The sequence below is a fragment of the Quercus lobata genome, chromosome 9, assembly GCF_001633185.2.
Source record: "Quercus lobata isolate SW786 chromosome 9, ValleyOak3.0 Primary Assembly, whole genome shotgun sequence".
NCBI classification, from domain to species: domain Eukaryota; kingdom Viridiplantae; phylum Streptophyta; class Magnoliopsida; order Fagales; family Fagaceae; genus Quercus; species Quercus lobata.
Genome location: NC_044912.1, coordinates 1,170,623 through 1,191,010, shown reverse-complemented (window position 1 = coordinate 1,191,010; position 20,388 = coordinate 1,170,623). Strand labels below are relative to the sequence as shown.

At 35.6% G+C, this 20,388-nt stretch overlaps 1 protein-coding gene across 2 annotated transcripts; it reads right to left on the bottom strand.

The window, feature by feature from the left end:
* Window positions 1–1,867: 1,867 nt before the first annotated feature.
* LOC115959518 (RNA-binding protein 24) lies at window positions 1,868–8,443 on the bottom strand. 2 transcript variants are annotated; one of them, XM_031077949.1, is made up of 6 exons: window positions 7,855–8,443; window positions 7,469–7,601; window positions 6,582–6,741; window positions 5,990–6,026; window positions 4,010–4,307; window positions 1,868–3,246 (listed from the first exon to the last, which is right to left on the bottom strand). In XM_031077949.1, the coding sequence occupies exons 1-6, from the start codon at window positions 8,035–8,037 to the stop codon at window positions 3,206–3,208; spliced, it is 852 nt and encodes a 283-aa protein (XP_030933809.1). In that variant the 5' UTR covers window positions 8,038–8,443; the 3' UTR covers window positions 1,868–3,205. The 2 variants fall into 2 exon arrangements, with proteins under 2 accessions (XP_030933809.1, XP_030933810.1); XM_031077950.1 differs by having other exon boundaries at window positions 1,868–3,266; window positions 7,855–8,441.
* Between the last annotated feature and the right edge of the window lie 11,945 nt (window positions 8,444–20,388).

Here is a 20,388-nt window from a genome sequence, read left to right as displayed (position 1 = left end):
TTCAGTTTTCAGCAAAATAAATTGTATCCTTAAAAATGAATTATTGGTGTTTCCGCCCAAACTATTTGTATTACATGTATTTTCTATTACAAGTTACATTTAAGTTCAAGCATGTGTAAAGTCATGGTAGTAAAAAGTGATGGTCCTATTATCTTGATTGGTAACTTACAATTAGTTTTGAAAATATGTTAAGGCATAATGCAATATATATATATGATATATATATATATATATATATATATAGCATCAGTCGACACAAGAAGAAAAAAAAAGTATCAGTCGACACAAAAAGATAAAAATGAATAGTCACACAGCTTTCGTTGCGCTTTCGAGAGTCCCGTCTATTTTTAGTGGAAAAAGTTTTCATCCAAGAGAAAAACAAATTACCTCTAGAATTTCAGGAATCTTTCAGAGCTCTTTCCAAAGGATCCTAAGCTCTCTCTCTCTCTCTCTCTCTCTCTCTCTGAGTAATTACTTGAAGGAAAAGAATAGATGAGGTCATCAAACATAAGAAAAGGTATCTCTTATGTGTGAGTCTTGTATAGTTGTAAGTTCTACACATTGTGAAGCGAAAAATATACATATCCAGAATTATCAACATGAGCTTCAAAGTCACCACAAAAGGAGGGTACACTATAATACTAGCAGAAATTAAACCAGATATCCCAATTATCAATTATATTTGTATATGAGATGGACTATAAATTCAATGCAAAATTTCAACGAATCAATTATATATGAGCTGTAAATTCTTTAGCAGCCTAGCAAGTTTAATAGTTGCAAGCAACCTAGAGCAAAGTCAAAATGGAACAATTGAAGGATTCCCTCCAGAAATGGTAGACATGAAAAGGAACCAAGAACCATGAAATCTTGCACGCTTGAGATATCGACGTATCGTACACCCTAGGAAAGGAAACTAGGAAATTTCCGAAAAGGAGTTGTAATGGCTGATCAGGGGGGAAAATGCTTGGCTCAAAAAGGCTAATTATTGTAAACATGTCATGCATATTATCATCAAAGTGAAACGTTTCATACCATGTTCACACTTTTAACGCCAGATGTTCATATTGTACATATATTATAAAAAGAGTAGATATGATGTGAAAAAAATATGAACACAGTTAACTAGATGTGAAATAATCATGGCCCTCTCAAAAAATGCATGACATTGATATTACAGCAGATGGAATTAGGCAGTCATAGGGCAGAAAGTTGAAACATCAACCGCGCGTGCGCGCGCGCACACACATATATATATATATATGTGTGTGTGTGTGAAATAACGAAGGATGCATATGAGATTGGTGCGGTAGTCACTCACTGCGGTTGTCATCTCCAAAAAAATATAGAGAGAGAGAAAGAGAGAAAGAAAGAAAGAAAGAAGGAAAAGCAGGTGATAGAGAGGACTACATCGTCGTGTAGCTTCTTTTCAACTTTTGACAAAATCAAGATAACAAACAGAAGATTTTGCCTCCTACTGTACAAGTATCCTATGTTTTTGCGCAGAGAGAGAAGAAAAAGGAGGATTATGAATTATGATCAATTTCCCTCGACTCATATACAAGACATGCAACATGTCACGTGATTCGTTATCGTAGTATAGTGAATTGCAATCTTATTTAAGTATAAGCAAGTCCACAATAACTTAAGGTACTACTTTCTAGCTTTCAAGAAATGATAACAAAGCAATCTAAAAAATTGTCCGCTATCTATAATATATTACGTGGATTTACTTTCTTGTTACTACACCAATGAAAACGTACGTTATTCGGATCAATAAGACTTTTACATACATAGTAATTCTCATGCTTATTTTGCATACATGGGATGTAACTCGACTAGTCACTAAAAAAAAAAAAAATCTCAATTGAACCACGGCAAAATTTCTGAACTTTTGGAAGCATTTAACTTTGCTTATCATGGACAAATTAAACATTCGCAGGAGTAAGCATAGCAGTCTCAAATTAAAAACATAGTAGAATTAAGTATCTTATCCATTCTCAACCAGCATGGATAGAGAATGAATCTTAGTTGTCCTAAGAGCATCCCTAATTACAATCCAATCCATAGGGCTTATACATAATATTTAAGAGTATCAAGTTCCATCTCCAAGTAAGAGTTGGAGAGAGAGAGAGAGAGAGATATGATGCTGGTGGTGGCCGGTGGCGGTGAAAATGATGAGAGAAAGAGAGAGAGAGAGAGAGAGCAGACAGCAGAGAGAGGGTGACAAGGTTGACCTAAGTCCTAACCATGGTTGGTGTGTCAGTGAAGAAGAACCCAAGGGAACCAAAATATCTCCCAGGGTTACATGCACATGCTTTGAGCTCCACATCCATTGATGGAGTACTCAAATTGATGATGAACTATATTAAAAGCTAAATGCAAGAGAAAAATATAAAAACACTATCCCTCCTAAATTTTAGTAAAATGGGGCTAAACTCCCATGTTTAGCCACAATGAATTTACAAAGTAATAAACAAGAGTTAGTGATTGCCTCCCCTTACCCTAAGGGAAGATGGTTGGTTAAAAACATAATGTGAAAGTTGAAATGAAGTTGGTAAAAAGCATTTTTTATAAAGACATGACTGGTCCTAGCTCTAAAATCCTAAGACTAGATGTTAACTACCAACAAAAAAGTTGGGGCACACCATTATGCCCCATGATGATTTTGCTAAAACTGCCTCTTCATCTAGAGGTGATTAGCTGAAGTTGGGAGGGATTAGCCATTCCAAAACTTGATTTTCAAAGTGAGGAGCTCGCTATTTCTGTTGTTGAATTTACAATTTTTTTTTTTCTGCAAACCATGTGCTTTTGTTTAGCCTTTCTTGGGCTAAAGTTAAAAAGTTGGTTGCTTTACTCGGCCTTTCAAGGGCCAAGGATTGAAAAACTATTTCCAACTTAGCTAATTCCAATAGCTTTAGTTGGTTTACTTACACATATGCTTCGGTTCTCTTCCAGGAACCCTTTCTTTCAAAAAGATGCAAAGGGGAAAAATGCATGACTCTCCAATTCTGGAGGTGATATTTAGCCCCTATGGGGGGCCATGTATGTGTGCAAAAGCCCAATTGACATGAATGGGCTTGAGTTAGACACAGAGAGTGTGTGTGAGAGAGAGAGAGAGAGAACCATGGTTAGGCCAAAGGTTTTTGAGACTTCAAGAAACAGCTGAGAATTTTGATGTAGCTAGGTAGTTCAACATGAATGTCTAGCGATGAGGAATTGGTGCATGAAGAGCCATGGTCACGCCTGTGGCACAGCAAAACACACTGTCAAAGATATTAGTAACTCTTGAATTAAAATGACATATACAAAATCAACCTTGAAATTAAGAACTGATTTATAAAATATTTATCATGCATGTTGGGGAATTATCTAGCTAGCTTGGTTTTGCTATATATACAAACAAAGAGTATGTTTTACAAATTATTTTCTATTAACAATCAACTAATCAAGAGGTGACATTGGAGACATCATGCCTTGAAAACTAGTGGATCTAACATTGTATTAGTTCCCACTTCCCAGTGACAAACACATGCATTTACTCAAAAAGTAGTTTTGAAAAGCCATTTTACACAAAACTTTTATTCAAAAACATTATAATATTCTAAAGTCATGGACATATAATGGCATGTTTAAAATTAGTAGTAAGGTGATATTTATTTGTTTTATAATGTGTTGATGAATATAGGTATCTCTTTTATTCCCATATATATAATGCCTATGTGCATAATTATATCATGCATTGGCTTGGATATATGTACTATATATTTTACCGTGACTTACGCATTGGGAGAGAGAGAGTATATATAAGTGTGTGTGTGTGTGTGATGCATAAGATACATTTTCCAAATTACTTTTCATATGCTACCAAGAGAAAGAGAGAAATCAAAACACCCAAAATAATGATGCGTTATATATATATATATATATATATAGTTTGAAAAGAATGAATAAGCAGGAGAGATCATGAAAAAAAAGAAAGTAAGGTATCTGTTTATGAAGTACAAACCTGATTGCAAGGCAGGTGTAGGTGCAAGAGACATGGATGCACCATAATGCTGTGGGTACCCCCCAGTTGCTGAGTTGAGGGCTGAATACTGAAAGAGGTGGTGTGGGTAATTGACACCATAACCGGTCTGTCCAGAAGTATAGCCAGTGGCAGCTGCTCCACCGCTCCCTTCTCCGAACTGGAGATATGGGTAGAATGCTGCAGCTGCTGCCGCCGCACCAGTAATCATCCCCCCAGCTGGCCCCGTTCCATACATGGGATATTGGGCGGTTGTTCCACCATACACGCTGTAGTAGCTCTGTATGTGCCACAACAACATATATGTAGTGTCAGGTCATTTAAAATTTTTTAATAATGTTACACTATATATCATTTTAGATTTATATTATTGAATATGTGACTTATAAAATACATTCATTCATTATTTCAAAGTATATATATGAAAGTAGTTACAAGAGTCATATGCATTTGGGCACATATAACCTATTCATGATGGAAATTAATGGTTTGATAATTTGCTTGTCAAATGAACTATATATGCATGGAATGGAAGTGGATCCGCAGACAACTAAAATTTCAAACGTGAATCTAGGGTTTATTTATTTAATCGGAATTCCTATTGATAGTATTATTAAAATATGGCGGCTACGTAGGAATTTAAGTAGAAAAAATCCAAATGTTTGCTTTGTTTTCTCGTGGGTCAAATCATAACATGGCATTGTGCGTGGGAAACATTCTGGTTCTCATTTCTCACTGCTCAGTGAGTGAGTGTGGACTCTTAGAAGACCGTGAAAGTGTAACTCTGAGAGAGAGAGAGAGAGAGAGAGAGAGTGTCAGTGGACCACAAGAAGAAGTCTGTTATTCAAATATTATTGGTGAAGACAGAAGACTGCTTTGACCTCTCAACTTCATTCTTTCTTTGTTAATTACCACTACGTGGCATTCAGGTTACCAGGTTCATGTCCCCTACTAGCTAAGAGCTAAGCTAGTGCAGTGCAGTGCAGCCTCAATCATTTTCTCACATCTCTCTCATTCTTCCTTGCTTATATGTGAGATCAATTCTTTAAAAAAAAAAAAAAGGAAGAAAAACTTAATAAAGTACAGTGCCGTATTGTGGTTGGTGTTTGATTTGGTAAGCCCATTAATATTGAACACTACGAATTGAATTTAGAGATATAAATAAAACAAGAAATTTTAAAGGCTGCCCCGTCATCTCGATAGGTTGCAATAGTAATAGTTTAAATTAAATTACGTATCTGTGGTTGCTACGAAGTGGTGGTTGGAAGATAGAAATCTTGGGTCAATTTTGGTGGTTGTTATATATTGAATGACTCCAAAGAAAAAATGACAAAAGATTTTGAAATAAATAAATAAATAAAACTGCCTTTACCATCTTGGCCAGCTTGGTCGAAGGCAAAAATGTCCCCACTTACTGACTAGCTAGGCAGATATAGTTAATTGGATCTTAAGATCTCATAGAATAAAATGTTTCTTTTATTTTGAGCCATCTTAGCCTTTTGAACAAAGACAGTTTTCATATTTCATTGATTTCAAGGTTTAATTAAGTAACTCATGACATATATAACCGATGATACTTCTACAATTGGGTCACAGAGATTTTTCAGATTGAACTAAAACCTTTTTTTCTGAATAAAAGAAAAGAAAAGAAGTTTCGTTTCCATATGTAGCTCCTTTACATTGGATCCACATTTAGGTGGAAAAAAGTTTGTTGTACATTCGGATGTATGAAATAATGAGATATGAAATAAAAAATAAAAACGAACGATTTGGCATATTAATATTATTGATAAAGAGGAGATTCTTTTGTGGTGTGTAAAAATATGTAAAATCATTGGAAGTTAAAAGGTCATGGTCTACTGAAAGTATGCTTCGAGATGCATCCTAAGAAGCAAGATTAAATATAGTGTGAATAAAAAGCAAAAGAAAGAAAAAAAAAAAAAGGGTGAAATTTGTACAAACCGTAGGGTAAGTGTAGTCTGGCGAGTATGGAGAGTACCTGAAATAGTGATCAAAGAAATGAAAAAAGGGAAAAAGTTAGAATATAATTTGAAGCTTGTGATATAAGTAAGGAACTCAAAATTCCAAACAAATCAGTTCAAAATTTTATTTTAAAAGAGAGAGAAAAGCGCATGAGCATCACGGAACAGCGTGCTTGGTGGTGTGCATGCTTAAAATGATTTACATAACATTAATACTGCCTACACATACACCTGCATGTGTTCTCTTCTCTACGTGTGAGAGAGTTAGAGAGAGAAAGAGGGACCATTAACATGGTAACAAAATGTATTAGTGGACACGTGGATGTATGTATATATATATATATATATATAGAGAGAGAGAGAGAGAGAGAGAGAGAGGAGCATGCTTGATATATAGTAAGCCTAGTTTAATGGGAGATTGGAATGGATGGGTGTGCATTATAGGCAATGCACGTGCAGGTTATTCCCATGAATGATTGTATACACAAGCAAAGGTAGAGGGAAATCAAAGAGGAATACAATAAAAAAGTAAGTGTGTGTATATATTCATAAAACAAAAAATGAAAACATACCCATAAAGATTGTAAGGAATCCCTTGTTGGATAGCATAATGAGGGAAGGTTGCTGCTGAAGGAAAAGCTGTTCCCACTGCCCCGCCAAACCCTGTCTGAAATGACCCCATTACCCTAAAGTTCCTGCCTCCTCCTCCTCCTCCTCCTCCACCTCCTCCTCCTGCACTCCATTTCATTTCTAATTAATTCATCACACACATTTACTTTTTTACTGCTTAAATCACCAATCATTATATATATATTCATCTCTTTATTAATTAAACACCTATATACATATATGCATGTTGGAGAACATGTATATGATCAGTTTGTACTTGAATATACTATATATATCATACATTTTAATGAAACATATATATATATATATATATATATATATATATGGTAAGAAGTAAATGTAGTTCTTGTACAAAGTGGCTGAGTTGTTTGCATGTTGTGAATTCATACAATTGTTCTTCCACTTATTTTTCTTGAAATGTACTTTCTGGAATTATTACCTGAAAGGCAGAATAGAACTTTCCCATTTTGGGAGAATATTCATGCTGCATTTCCAAGTGTATATGTGTTTTCAAAATAGTATATTTTTAATATTGCCTGATCAAGATTTTACATGACAGTATTTAATTTTTATAATACCAATAATTAGTAAGGAATATCCATAACAACTAAGCTTGTTCGCATTGTCAACGAATAATTGTGGGGATAGTAGACTTCAAATTAAGCATCTTTGTATAGTGACAAATAAAATGGAAGATTTTATGGAACTTTTTTTTCTCAGATCTGATGTATCATATTCATATCGCATAACCTAAATATAATCCATATAGTATGAAATAAATAATATTAAAAAACAGAAAGAGAAGAAAAAGAAATAAAAAGTAGTATACCATTCTTTGGTGTTGAAGGTTTGGATCTTTGAACACCCAAAGAAGCAAGATTGCAATTAGCTCTCCTCCCATCTATCACTGGAGCAGCATCAACACAAGCTCTCATGGCAGCTTCGGGTTCTCGAAAAGTTACCTAAAATAGAAATAACATTAATTTTCCATCACAATTATGAACAGACAAGAGTTATTAATATTTTTTCTTTTTTTGTTTTATAAATTCCATTTCTTTTGAGAAATTAACACTTCTAGATCTTTCATTTGGCTCGCGATCTAGTGAAAAAAGGACAAAGTACAAAGATACTATATAAGATATTGAATAGTGAGATAAATTGGACAAAATCTATATGCAAGCAAAAATGTGAGAGAAAGTAAAAGAAGAAGCATACAAATCCGTAGCCTTTGGATCTTCCAGTGGCTTTGTCAGTGATGACAACAGCCTCCAAGATCTCACCAAACTGTTCAAAGTATTTCTTCATGGTCTCCTTCTGGGTTTCCCAAGCCAAGCCTCCAACAAATACCTTGGTATAAGTTGTATCACCAAACTGCCCTGCCAAATTAGCTGGAGTCATCTTTAAAATTTGGACACTTTAATTCCTCAAAATTTTCTCTTACAAAATCTGTTCCACCACCAACACCACCTTGATATCTCTCCAAATAAAGTGGGCAGAAGTAGTAGTACTAGTAGTAGTAGGTACTACTAGTTGTGTATGTGTGTGCTGTGTCAATAATGAAATAAGTCCTAGCTAGCACTATGGCACGAAGATGGATCTAGACTATTTTAGTTGTGGTACAAGATGAATATGAGGAAGACCCACTAAACCTAGATGGATCTTTTCAAGATATTAGAGGTGGTGAATTTGGATTTGGTGGTGATGGAAGGAGCAGTGGTATTGATAATAAGAAAGAGAGAGAGAGAGACAGAGAGATGAAAAAAAAAAAAAGAAAGAGAAGTGAAATATTAGGAGGGAAGAGAAAGCAAAAGTTAGAAAAAGAGGAAAGGGGCTCTCATAATACGGACATGAATTATATACAAAACAGCAGCCCCCACCTCGTTACATTATTTTTCCAAACTTCACTTTCTCACGCGCCCATTATAATGTGTGCTTACTACGTGAATATCATTACCTTATATTATTCCATACCACGCGCAATCATGAGCGTGGGTGTGGGTTTTTCTACTATTATTATGTCCCTCAATATCCCTCATCGCTTCACCTTTGGTTTTATTATTTAAGGCTAGTACGGCAATGACTAATTAGCCCTAAGGTTGTTCTCATAATCACCTATATTACCATAGAAAACTGCATTGCTTAGAATGTGTAACGTAGTGGCAGAAACGGAACGGGGAAATTTGGAAACGGAGGGAGGGATAAAATCACGGGAAAAGTCAACGGTCAACCGTCCAATTGGAGCAGTAATGTTGCATAACTATTAATTATAAATAAATAAATATATAAAAGGGTGTGATTCAGTGTATCTCTTTTTCACATTAAATTTTTTTTGTTTAGTCCATTAGTCTTATGGTCACCTCGGCCTCCGCATGGTCTTTTGGCAACTGGGGGACCATAGCTTTGTCTCTACACTTTCTAAGTTTCGGGGATGGGAAAGAGAGAAAAAAATGGAGGTGATCCGAATATATTACAATTCTAAGTCTAAACATAGGGTAAGTGTAATGTTATTGTAATGAGATATTTTTTTGGGCCGTAAACGAATTAACCTCAAATTAAAGCTTTTTTATTGTTGTTGTACTAAATTTTTATATTTCAAACTGTAAACAAGCCGAGGAAGCCTACAACTTTAGGTTGTAGAAAGTAGACACTAGATGATGACATTGAGGTGATTGAGCTAGGGGAAGTGGGGATTTGAACTAAAACAAACAAAATAGATAGTGATTTGGTAAGGTGAGGAAAGGGGAAGGAGGAGCTTGGAAAATCTAGTTCAAATGTGGTTTGATTAGATGGGAATGGGAAAAGAAGAAAAGACCTAACTAAAGAGGAGGATGGTACTCATGGACATTGTCGCATGTCGCTGGCTAATAAAAAAGAAAGAGTAATTAAAGCCCTTCAATTTTGGTTTGGAAAAGTTATCTCATGAGCTTCTAATTAACTAAAGCCTTAGTAAGATAAGTTTGATCTGTCATATGTATATCAAGCTTATTATCACGAGCTTAAACTCAACATGTTTTGTATTAAGTCTTATTGTTAATGAGCCTATTCATGATCAATTTTTTGTTGTTGTTTGGTCTTGGCTTGTTTATTAAACAAGCTTAAGCTTGCTTGTTATAAACAAACAAACATGAACGATATTTTTATCAAGTTTAGCCTAAATTATTTATAAACAACTTGATTCATTTATTATCTACTTATACTCCATTGCATGAAGAAACCATGGCAACGGTGAAACTTTAATATCATTATTTTGTAGATATATAAAACTTACATGAAAGGAAAACGTTTTTTTTTTTTTTTTTGTTGTGTCAATGAAAAACAAGACAAATATATTAGAACATCTTTTCCACTTTTTGAGAACCAGAAACGTTTTCTGAAAGGTTATACTCAATAAATCACCACAAATAAATGAAATACCACAAAAAACCTCTCACAATGGTAACTCTTTCTTTTCACCCCATTTTCTCTCCACAGATTAGTCATTTATGACTGTTGATGGTTTGTTACCTCTTTGTTGACAGGTGTCAACTAATTGTTATTTTTTTTTCAAATGACTTATTTTGCTTAAACCCGTCATTTTCTAATTAATTTTTCATATGTTTTTATAAATAGTTTTTTTTTTCTTCATATTATTATTGGAATTATAAGAAAAAATAATTGTTCTTCATGTGAGTTAAACGATAGAAAATATTTTTTTAGCTTATTTTAGGATCACAAACCAAGAGCCCTATACTTTAATTTATACATCTTCACGCACAAAATGCTTGAAGATTTAGTGGGGGAAATAGTTTTTTTTTTTTTTTGGAGAGAATTTCAACCTATGGCGTTTGCTCCTGATGATAGTTCTTTATCATTAAACCAAGACACCAATCAGTTTTTAGTGTAGGTGGGGATTGAACTCTAAATCTCTTATACAACCATCAGAGACTTTACTAGTAGAGTTAGCTGGAAACCACAGTGGGGGAAAGAGTTTAAACTATGAGTTTAGCAACTATAGGGTCTCGATTTGTGGCCCAAGCCCATAATATGTAGGATCTCGGACCAATGAGCCCAATACAGTAAATTTGTAGAGAGTGGGTCAAAGAACTAGGTCTTAATGAGTTGAACAACGGCTAGTATTGAATTAAATGGAAATTAAACACAAATAAGAAGTTTTTGATGTTAATGGACTTCCAGTCCGAGGAGATCACAATTGTATATATTGATCACAGTTGGATATAGAGATAATTTAGATTGCTACAGTGTTCTTTCTTTCTTTTTCCGATCTCCTCTCCATGAAGAGCCTTTCACCTTATATATCCTCATTTGGATCATCTTCACCCTACACCTATTGATCATCCGCCCCTTACTTGAGTATCTGTCCCATCAGACACCCTCTCTGGTTTTCTGTGAGTTGTGGTAGCTATAGTAGCGCTGTTCAGAGGTCCTCTCCACATAAATGAGGCCAGAAAAGTAGTTGCAGTGCATTTAATGCGGTGGTGGCAGCTTTCCTTAGATATTTTTAGGTTTCCTTCCTTCTCGTATATTCATGAGGCATGTCTCTATCATGGGAGTTTCTTGGAGGATTACGCTAACTGATGGAGTACGTATTGTGAACTACATTCATCATATCCGAGGAGGAGTTCCTCCTCAGACAACCTTTCACTTGTTCCCCATCTTTGAAACTTTAATTGGGAACATTTAACAACTTATTAGCTCCTCCTCGGACCTATCAATGTTCTCGGATAAGGCCCAAGGTCCAATATACTATTTTGGGCCCTTGTCCCTACAATAGCCCCTGAAAATTCCGGTTTTTCTCTCCCATCTGAGGAGAAAAAGTGGGGTTTTGATTTTTAAGAGATAAGATCAATTGATTTTTTGATTTACACGTGTGAGAATGTGGTTTTACATGCCTCACAATTATCACTAACGCTTTGTAGTCCACGAGGCGTTATTAATTACTCTAGACAACTTTATGTCCCCCGCATCCAACGGTGAAACGCCAATCCAATGGCTGACATTTTTCCTAGTATTTTGAACGGGAGTATTCCCACTCATCTTCTCCCTTTATATAAAGCCTAGAGAGAACCCATTTTCCTCTTTTCTTCACAAATCCTCAAGAGCTTCAAAGAATTACAGTGCCCCGTCTTACAAAACGCTTTAAACTCTTGAGTCTACATAACTGTTTCCTGTAAAAAGTCTTCGAAAATTTTCTGAAAGTTTCAGAGATTAACACACGTGTTACCATAAGTCTTTATTTTTTTATATTCTCCTTTTTCTTCTCGGCCTTTCTGTTTAGTTTGATGGGTAGGTTCAAGTACTTAGTAGACTCATCGGCTGGTATGGAGGGTTTTAGGGCTAAGTATCGTATCCCATAAGGGATGGTTTTAGAATACTGTCCCTCGGACCGAGTACTTACTAATAAGGACGTGGGTCAAGTCATTATTCCCATGATTGCTTTCATAGAGGGAGGAATGAAACTTCTTATGGGTAAGATAACTAGGGACTATTTGATTAACCACAAATTGACCCCTTACCAGTGCGCCCTTAACCTATTTAGGGTCTTGGGTTGCGTAGACACTCTCATTAAGCAGCTGGGCTTAGGGTTCACGTGGCACGATGTGGTTCACATGTACGAGTGCCACAAGCTCGCTGGTGCGGGATACTACCTCAAGTCCCGGTCTGAGGTCGTTTGGCTGATATCCTGTCTCCCCAAGTCTAATAAGGGCATGAAGGATGACTATCTGATTGTTTCAGGGGAGTGGAGCGACGGTTTTCATTGTCCAACTTGGGTAGGAGATCCAGGTGGGGTACCTTTAAGATCAGTCTCTTTAGAAGGGGATTTAGCCCTTTTAGCTTTATTTTTTTTACTTTTGATATTTCATCTTCTGGTGAAGGGTAGAAGAAATGGCTTCCAAGGCATGAAGCCAAGGCTTGGCCATAATAGCCGTATAAGGTGAATAAGCATCCACCACAATGAAGTCCACTTCCACCACATCCGAACCGGTCTGTATGGGCAGTCTAATCTGATCTCTTGGAGTAACTATCTTCCCCTCGAAGCTTACTAGTGGGGAGTTGCATGTTGTTAGGTCCTCGGGTTTTAGATTCAATCCCTTGTACAGGTCAGGGTACATTATCTTGACAGCACTTCCTTGATCTACCAACACTCTTTTCACATCGTACCCCCCCTATCTTGAGTGTGACCACAAAAGTATCGTCATGGGGTTGGATAGTTCCAATCTTATCGTCGCTCGAGAAGTCTAGAACCAGCGGGGCCTCTATTCTGGCTCTTTTTGGTTCTGAATTGCTGTCTTCGGATGATAGCGGAGCCACAGACATCATTCTGGAGGGATATGAACCGGTCCTATCGGGGCAGCGAAGATGACATTGATCGTTCCCAAAGGAGGTCTTGAAGAAGAATCTCTTAGGGGATCCGAACCTGTTTGCCCCGCTTGACCACTAGAATGGTGCAGCAGTTGCTTCAACTTCCCTTCTCGAACCAACTGGTCCAAATGGTCCCACAGATTCCTGCAGTCTTCCGTAGTGTGCATTTGGTCCTGATGATATTGGCAATAAAGGCTCTGGTTGCATCTCAAGGGTTTCCGACCATCTTGTTTGGCTATTTGAAGAATGACTCGTTCTTAATCTTCTCTAGAACCTGATGCACTAGTTCTCGGAATACTGCATTAACGGTCTGGGTGTTGGTAGACCCTGATTGTCCAATAAAATCTCTCTGATGCTGGTTGTTATTGAATCGGTCCGACCTGAAATCCCTCATTTCTTGAGGGATAACTTTAGCCTTTCCTTTACCCAGTTGCTGGTCTTCCTCAATCCTTTTATACTTATCAATCTGGTCCATAAGCTGGTGCAGAATGGTAACTGGTTTTCCTATTAGGGATTTCCTTAAACCATGCTCGGTTGGGAGGACACTCTTGAAGGTATTGATGGCGATGTCCTTAAAGTTACCCTGTATCTTATTGTACATCTCCTAATACCTGTTCGAGTATGTTTTCAGGGTCTCCCCTTCTCGCATGGACAAAGACAGTAGGGAGTCTAAGGGCTGAGGGATCTTGGTACACGTAATAAAATGGGAGCCAAACGCTCGAGTGAGCTCCTTGAAGGAATTTATTGAACCCGTCCTCAAGCCATTAAACCATCTTATCGCTACGGGTTCCAAACTGGATGGGAATACTTTGCACATCAAGGTTTCGTCCTTGGAATAGACAGCCATTCTCTGATTGAAATGACTCACATGCTCCACCGGGTCTGTTTGCCCATTGTAGATGGTGAATGTTGGCTGATGGAAACGCCGAGGAGGGGTTACCCTTTCGATCCTATTCGTGAATGGTGACTTGGCAATCTGGTTTAAAGTTTTGCTCATCGCATCATTTCCCAATCCTCTGTGAATGGGGCTTCTGCATCGACGTTCACTATGATGCTCCTCTTCATATGAGAAGGATTTGCTAGGAGGAATCCTTGATCTACATCAATAACCGCTATCCTTCTCATTGTCGGAAGAGGAATCAGATGGGATGGGAGTTCGTTTTCGTTGTGCATGGCGTAACTTCTTCCTAAGCTGGTCGATTTCCCTTTGCATGGCTTTATTGTGTTGTTCTTGAGAGACGTGACTCCCAACTCGAGAACGGCTTTTGCTTGTGTGCGTAACGTGCACGCTGCCCTCCTGATCTCTCCTAAGCTCAAGGTTGGCGAAAGGATTTTCACGTTGAGATGCTATGGATTTTGCCCGATGTGAGCCTGAATTTGCCATAGTTGATTGTTGTTTTCACTATCATACAAGTTCTTCCTACAGACGACGCCAATTGTAGGGTCTCGATTTGTGGCCCAAGTCCAAAATATGTGGGATCTCGGCCCAATGAGCCCAATACAATAAATTTGTAGAGAGTGGGTTAAAGAACTAGGTTTTAATGAGTTAAACAACGACTAGTATTGAATTAAATGACAATTAAACACAAATAAGAAGTTTTTGATGTCAATGGACTTCCAGTCCGAGGAGATCACAATTATATATATTGATCACAGTTGGATACAGAGAAAATTTAGATTGCTACAATGTTTTTTGTTTCTTTTTCTGATCTCCTCTCCATGATGAGTCTTTCATCTTATATATCCTCCTTTGGATTATCTTCACTCTACACCTGTTGATCATCCGATCCCTTACTTGAGTACCTGTCCCATCAGACACCCTCTCTGGTTTTCTGTAAGTTGTGGTAGTCAAGGTAGCGCTGTTCAAAAGTCCTCTCCACATAAATGAGGATAGAAAAGTAGTTGCAGTGTATTTAATGCGGTGATGGTAGCTTTCCCTTAGATATTTTTAGGTTTCCTTCCTTCTCGTATATTCATGAGGCTTGTCTCTATCATGAGAGCTTCTTGGAGGATTACACTAACTGATGGAGTACGTATTGTGAACTACATTCATCATATCCGAGAAGGAGTTCCTCCTCGGACAATCTTTCACTTGTTCCCCATCTTTGAGACTTTAATTGAGAAAATTTAACAACTTATTAGCTTCTCCTTGGACCTATCAATGCCCTCGGATATGGCTCAAGACCCAATATACTATTTTGGGCCCTTACTCCTACAACAACATATTGTAACGATCTAAAAAAAAAAAAAAAAAAAAAAACAAACAAAACAAAACAAAACAGAGCATGAACAAATGCTCATTATTATGAGTAAAGTCAATGTGAATGGAAAGTTGGAAACGTATAACATTCGTCCATAAAAAATATTTTATGTCGCATGGCGGTAACAACTTACCGGCTTCTTTAGAAAACATTGGCCGAAAGGATAAGGATTTCTATGACCAGGTTTTAATTTCAAGTTTAAATTCCTGACTTTTCCTACCTTAATTAAGAAGGTCGAGCCACAACTAACACATGGTACAAACAAGTAACTGGTCATCCAATTGGAATACTGTGGTCTAGCTATCTTGGTTTTTATTTTGTGGTCAAAGTTGATGTATCATAGATTATGTGATAGCTCAATTTATTCAAAGCATTCATTTGAATGCACATTAAGTAAAAAAAAAAAAGGTCATCTAATAGACTAATACCTACTACTTTTCCTTCAATTTGTAATTAAATGTTAAAACCTGAGCCAAAATTAATGAGTAAGGTCAATTTGAAAAGTTTAAGGAAAAGTCATTTGATTGACTGTATGGTATTGCAAAGAAGCTCAAAAACTACAAACAGGTTTAGATAAGTACTAATAAATCCAAGACATATGACTATTGAACACACAAAAAATATATCCAATACACATACACTAAAGTATTATAATTTGAAAATAAGTATAATAACTTATCAAGAAGGATGAATCATGTAAATGCACAGAACAATTAGCTAAAACATGAGAAATTATTGTCGTAGCATGTCATAAGGCTGTGGATATTGGAAATTAAGCATCTTGTGGTTTGTAGGTCCCTTTTCATGCATTTAATATACGAAGAAGTAAGAAGTTGCTAATTAGTTAGTTGAAACCCAAATTTGCTTCTCATTTAGCAGCCAATCAATATGATCGATGTATGGTCCTAACCATCTTATCTGTTGGATAGTGACATATTGATAAATTTATGTGGGAAAATTTTTCTATATGAGGCATACATTTCATCCAACTTATTTGAAGGATAATTTGCTAGTTAGTGCTTGTTTGTCAGTAGGGTCAGCTTATACTATCTCAAGACAGGAATATGAGGTCCCAGAAACATCCATTTGTGTACTAAATGTTAATTTAATTAATAAACTAGCTAGGCATGTCTTTGGTAATGATTCAGAGATCGATCGTAAAACGACAGACCACCCTTCACTTTGCCATTTATAAACCTTCTTCTAAGTTTGTTACCCCTATATAGACTATAGTCTTTACATCAACTACCACACCAAAATCGATGCATAATTATTTAAAATTCAAAGCTAAGTTAACTGAAACAGGCGTAGGCAAAGCCAACCCCAGCTATGAGATGAGATTCCCTAATAAAAATAGGCCATAGTAATAGATTGTTGGATTTTGTATATATATAATAAACTCAATACTAACATTCATTCATTAGTGTTTTAAGGTTAACAAATGTTAAATATACTTAATTAATCTCATTTAAATAAATAATTTAAAACAAAAAAGGATTATGAGTCACGTAAGATATAATTCATGTTGGGGAGATATAAATACCTTAAGGAGCTTCCTTGAATAATTAATAAAATATATAGAGACACACTTTAATCCAAAAAGTCTAAGCCCCAATGAGTATGTGTTCAATTATGTTATATTAACTACTCATTCTTCTCATCATTATTCAATGTGAGACTTCACTCACACGTGTAACCTAACAATCTCCCCTTCACGTGTGAGTCTCTACCTTTCTGTGTACTTCAAGACCTCTTTGTAGGCCATGAACAAGTCATACTCACACGTATAACCCAACAATTCATACAATAATGTCTAGGCTGTATTGAAGTTCATAATTTAATGGAAGTAGCAAAATATGAATAGAAAGAGAGAGAGAATATGGGCAAATAGTCACATGATGAAGTAGTAGGTAATGTAAGTTTGGGGTCAGCGAGAGACATATATAGGGTGTTAAGCTTTGATTGCAAAATACGTGAGACGTCGCTAGCTAGCTACATTACATATATCATTTTCAATTATCAATGGAAGAGATTATTAGCTGTTCTAAGTTCTAACTTTAGTCATCCTCTGCCAGTTTTTATTACTGGTCCCACTCCCCAGGTCTATATTGAATGATCATACATACATATAATATACATATAAAGGCCAATCTATACTATTGCATGTGCGGCTTTCTTCTGTTAACAATCACCAATAGATATCCCCAACCAGTTCGCCTAATTAAGGTTGTGTTAGGCATTAACTGAAAATCCTAGTTTTTTTTACTAATCAGCTTATTTTTGCTATTATTCATGGATCTCATTGCACTTTTTAATACTATTAGGTACTATTGTACTATTTTAACTAGTTTTTAGTTTTATTTACATTATTTTCAATAAAAAAATTTCAATTTTAACTAAATAAGTTGTTCTCAACACTAAAACTAAGCTTGTTTGGTATATAACCGGTTCTTTTTTCTATTTATTCATCTTATTTTACTTAGCACAAATTAAAATTATATAACTTTAATGTACTACATTTAAGTTCTCTATTTAAATAAGATTACATTATATAAATTTTAGATTACATAAAGAGACGAGTACTTATTTTCCATTTTTTATTTATTATTATTATTATTTTTTTGCATTTTCATATTTGAACTGCTTTTTTTTTCTCCTTTATCCTTTTACCTTCTGACAATTCTGCCAATACACCACATTATTATCCCTTTCTGATTGTTTTAAAACGATAAAGTGACAAGAATCTTTGGCTCGTTACTCAGCAACAAAGTTGTAGTACTTAAGATTATTAAGGCTAAAGGGAGATGGATCACATATTTGGTTACATCGAGTGACTGTAAATGTAATATATAGCATCATGTGACCTACTAGATAAATCTGTCATATGTTCCCATGGGGATGATGACATCATGACACATCTATTATATTGCCGGTTGGTTGTTATTAATTATTTAATAGTTTTAAAGTTGTCTTAACCCTCAAATTAGAGAGGATTATCTCTAAATAATTCATTAAATAAAGAGGGCAAAAATGCGACTAAAAGTATTATTATAACTATGTTAATTACTAATATCGCAGGATTATTGTTATCCACTGTGCATCTCTAATTAAACATGCAAATAGAAAGTGAATGTATTTTTTCTTTTAATGTGCTACTTGGGATAAGAATGGTGTGAGCTAGTGGTGGAGCTAGGAAATTTTTTCGGGAGGGCTGGCGAATATATTTTTGTGTAATTTTTAAATTTATTAGCAAATGTAAAAAAAAAAAAAAAAAATTAATAAAAAATTTCAAAAGCTAAGAGGGTTATGGCCCCCTTGGCACTTCCTTAGCTCCACCTATGGTGTGAGCATTACTTCAGCTTATGAAGTGAAAATTATTGGTTTTAATTTCCATCCAATTTTTCAAAGTTTCACTTGTAAGAATATATATAATAATAATAAAATATATATAAAAAAAGAAAAGAAAAGAAAAGAAAAGAATGTTGTACCTACAGGTTAAACTCAATAATACCAGTAGGGCATTTCTTTCGAGAAGATTAAAAAAAAAGGGGGTATTCGAAAAAGTTAATGAGCAGTAAATGTGATGAGGTGAAGTTAATGAGGTAGCCGAAATAGATGAGTTGTTGAATTTATAGTAATTATATATGTTGGAAGCTGGTTTTCAATGAAATAAAGGGCATCAATAGAGGATCTGACATTAGGAAGACATCTTGATTAGAGTAACTTCATGAGTTCCCTCCCAATATAGATATAGCTACTACATATATAACATAACAAACATTGAGAGAGAGAGAGAGAAGTTAGAGCACTTGATAATTGGTTGTGTTATGTGTTTTGTGGTGAACCAGTTATACATATAGAGTATTACGTTGTCGGTTTGTCGAGGACGTTAAGGTTTAGGGTAATGATTTTATGATTTGACCCCTTACAAATTTTAGAGGTGTGGTTGTGCAATGCATCCAAATATTCCAATAGTAGTGAGACACATTTGTCCGACAAATAAAAGATAAAAAGGAACGGAATGGCAGTAGAGAAATAAGAGAAAGAAACAAATGCATTTAGGTTTGAAGAAAAAGTTAACGGAGCTTTAATTAAGGGCCCTTTCATATCATTCATTTCATACTAGAGAGAGAAAGAGAGTTACCAGAAATCCTTCAATATGACGATATTAATAAATAGAAAAAAGGGTTTACCATGAAAGATTGAGGTGAGGCACATAGACATAAAGCTTAAGTTCTTATTTTAACCTGTGTATATTATCCAGAGTTATTAACCGAAGCGTGTGATGAAGAGGGACAATAATGGATGTTTTTGTTTTTAGTTTTTAAAAAAACCCAGGGGAGAAAGTACACGTGAGGAGTAGGGTAGAAACTAAAAGAGAGTGGGGTATGATCTGGCAGTTGGGGCAGCTGTCTCCAACTTCTTTGACCAAAAAATAAAAGTGATAATCATCCATACGACAACGCACATTCACTCTATTTTACTCTTTCTCTCTTTATATTTATATTTATTTATATAGTCTCCTTCCTTGTATACAGTATACTATTTCTTCCAATTTAATCAAAATTGTTTTCTTTGTTTGTTTGTTTGATGAAATATGATGTGTATGTGTACGTTAAATAAGAAGGGAGGGAGCAGGGGTCTCCTGCAGCAAGTGCCAGGCATGGAACTGGGGACTGCAGTACGGCACTGTGTGTGTGTGTGTGACCGACTCCAGCACATGCCTGTCTATCAGCTTTATCCCTTCCACATCTTCTGTGGACCCCACTTCCAGCTCAGTCTCACTCATACCCACTTGCCTTCTATTGTTTTGTACCATTTATTTTATTTTTATTTATTTATTATCATTTGCCTATTTTTCTATTATTTCTGGTACAAGTCTTTTTCTCTTTTCTTTTTTTGGTTGAAACCTTTGGGAGGCTTCTAGAATTGAGATTGAGTATCAAATTTTCATTCCTATTATAAGAGTTGATGGATTGGGACTAAGAGAGAGAGATACGAATACACACAAAAATAAAATAAAATAACATGATTGACCTAGCTAAATCCTACAATAAACTAGATTAGGTATAAATATATATGAACTGTGCTTATTTAATTAACAAATTTAAACTTTGATTACGATTAA

Bases quoted from the DNA above. Each gene is read 5' to 3' on its own strand.
- LOC115959518 (XM_031077949.1), bottom strand. From the start codon at position 8,037: ATGACTCCAGCTAATTTGGCAGGGCAGTTTGGTGATACAACTTATACC. The intron at 7,602-7,854 runs GTATGCTTCTTC...TTTCTATTTTAG, and splicing joins GATCCAAAGGCTACGGATTT to GTAACTTTTCGAGAACCCGA. The intron at 6,027-6,581 runs GTATGTTTTCAT...TCACTATTTCAG, and splicing joins ATTCCTTACAATCTTTATGG to GTACTCTCCATACTCGCCAG.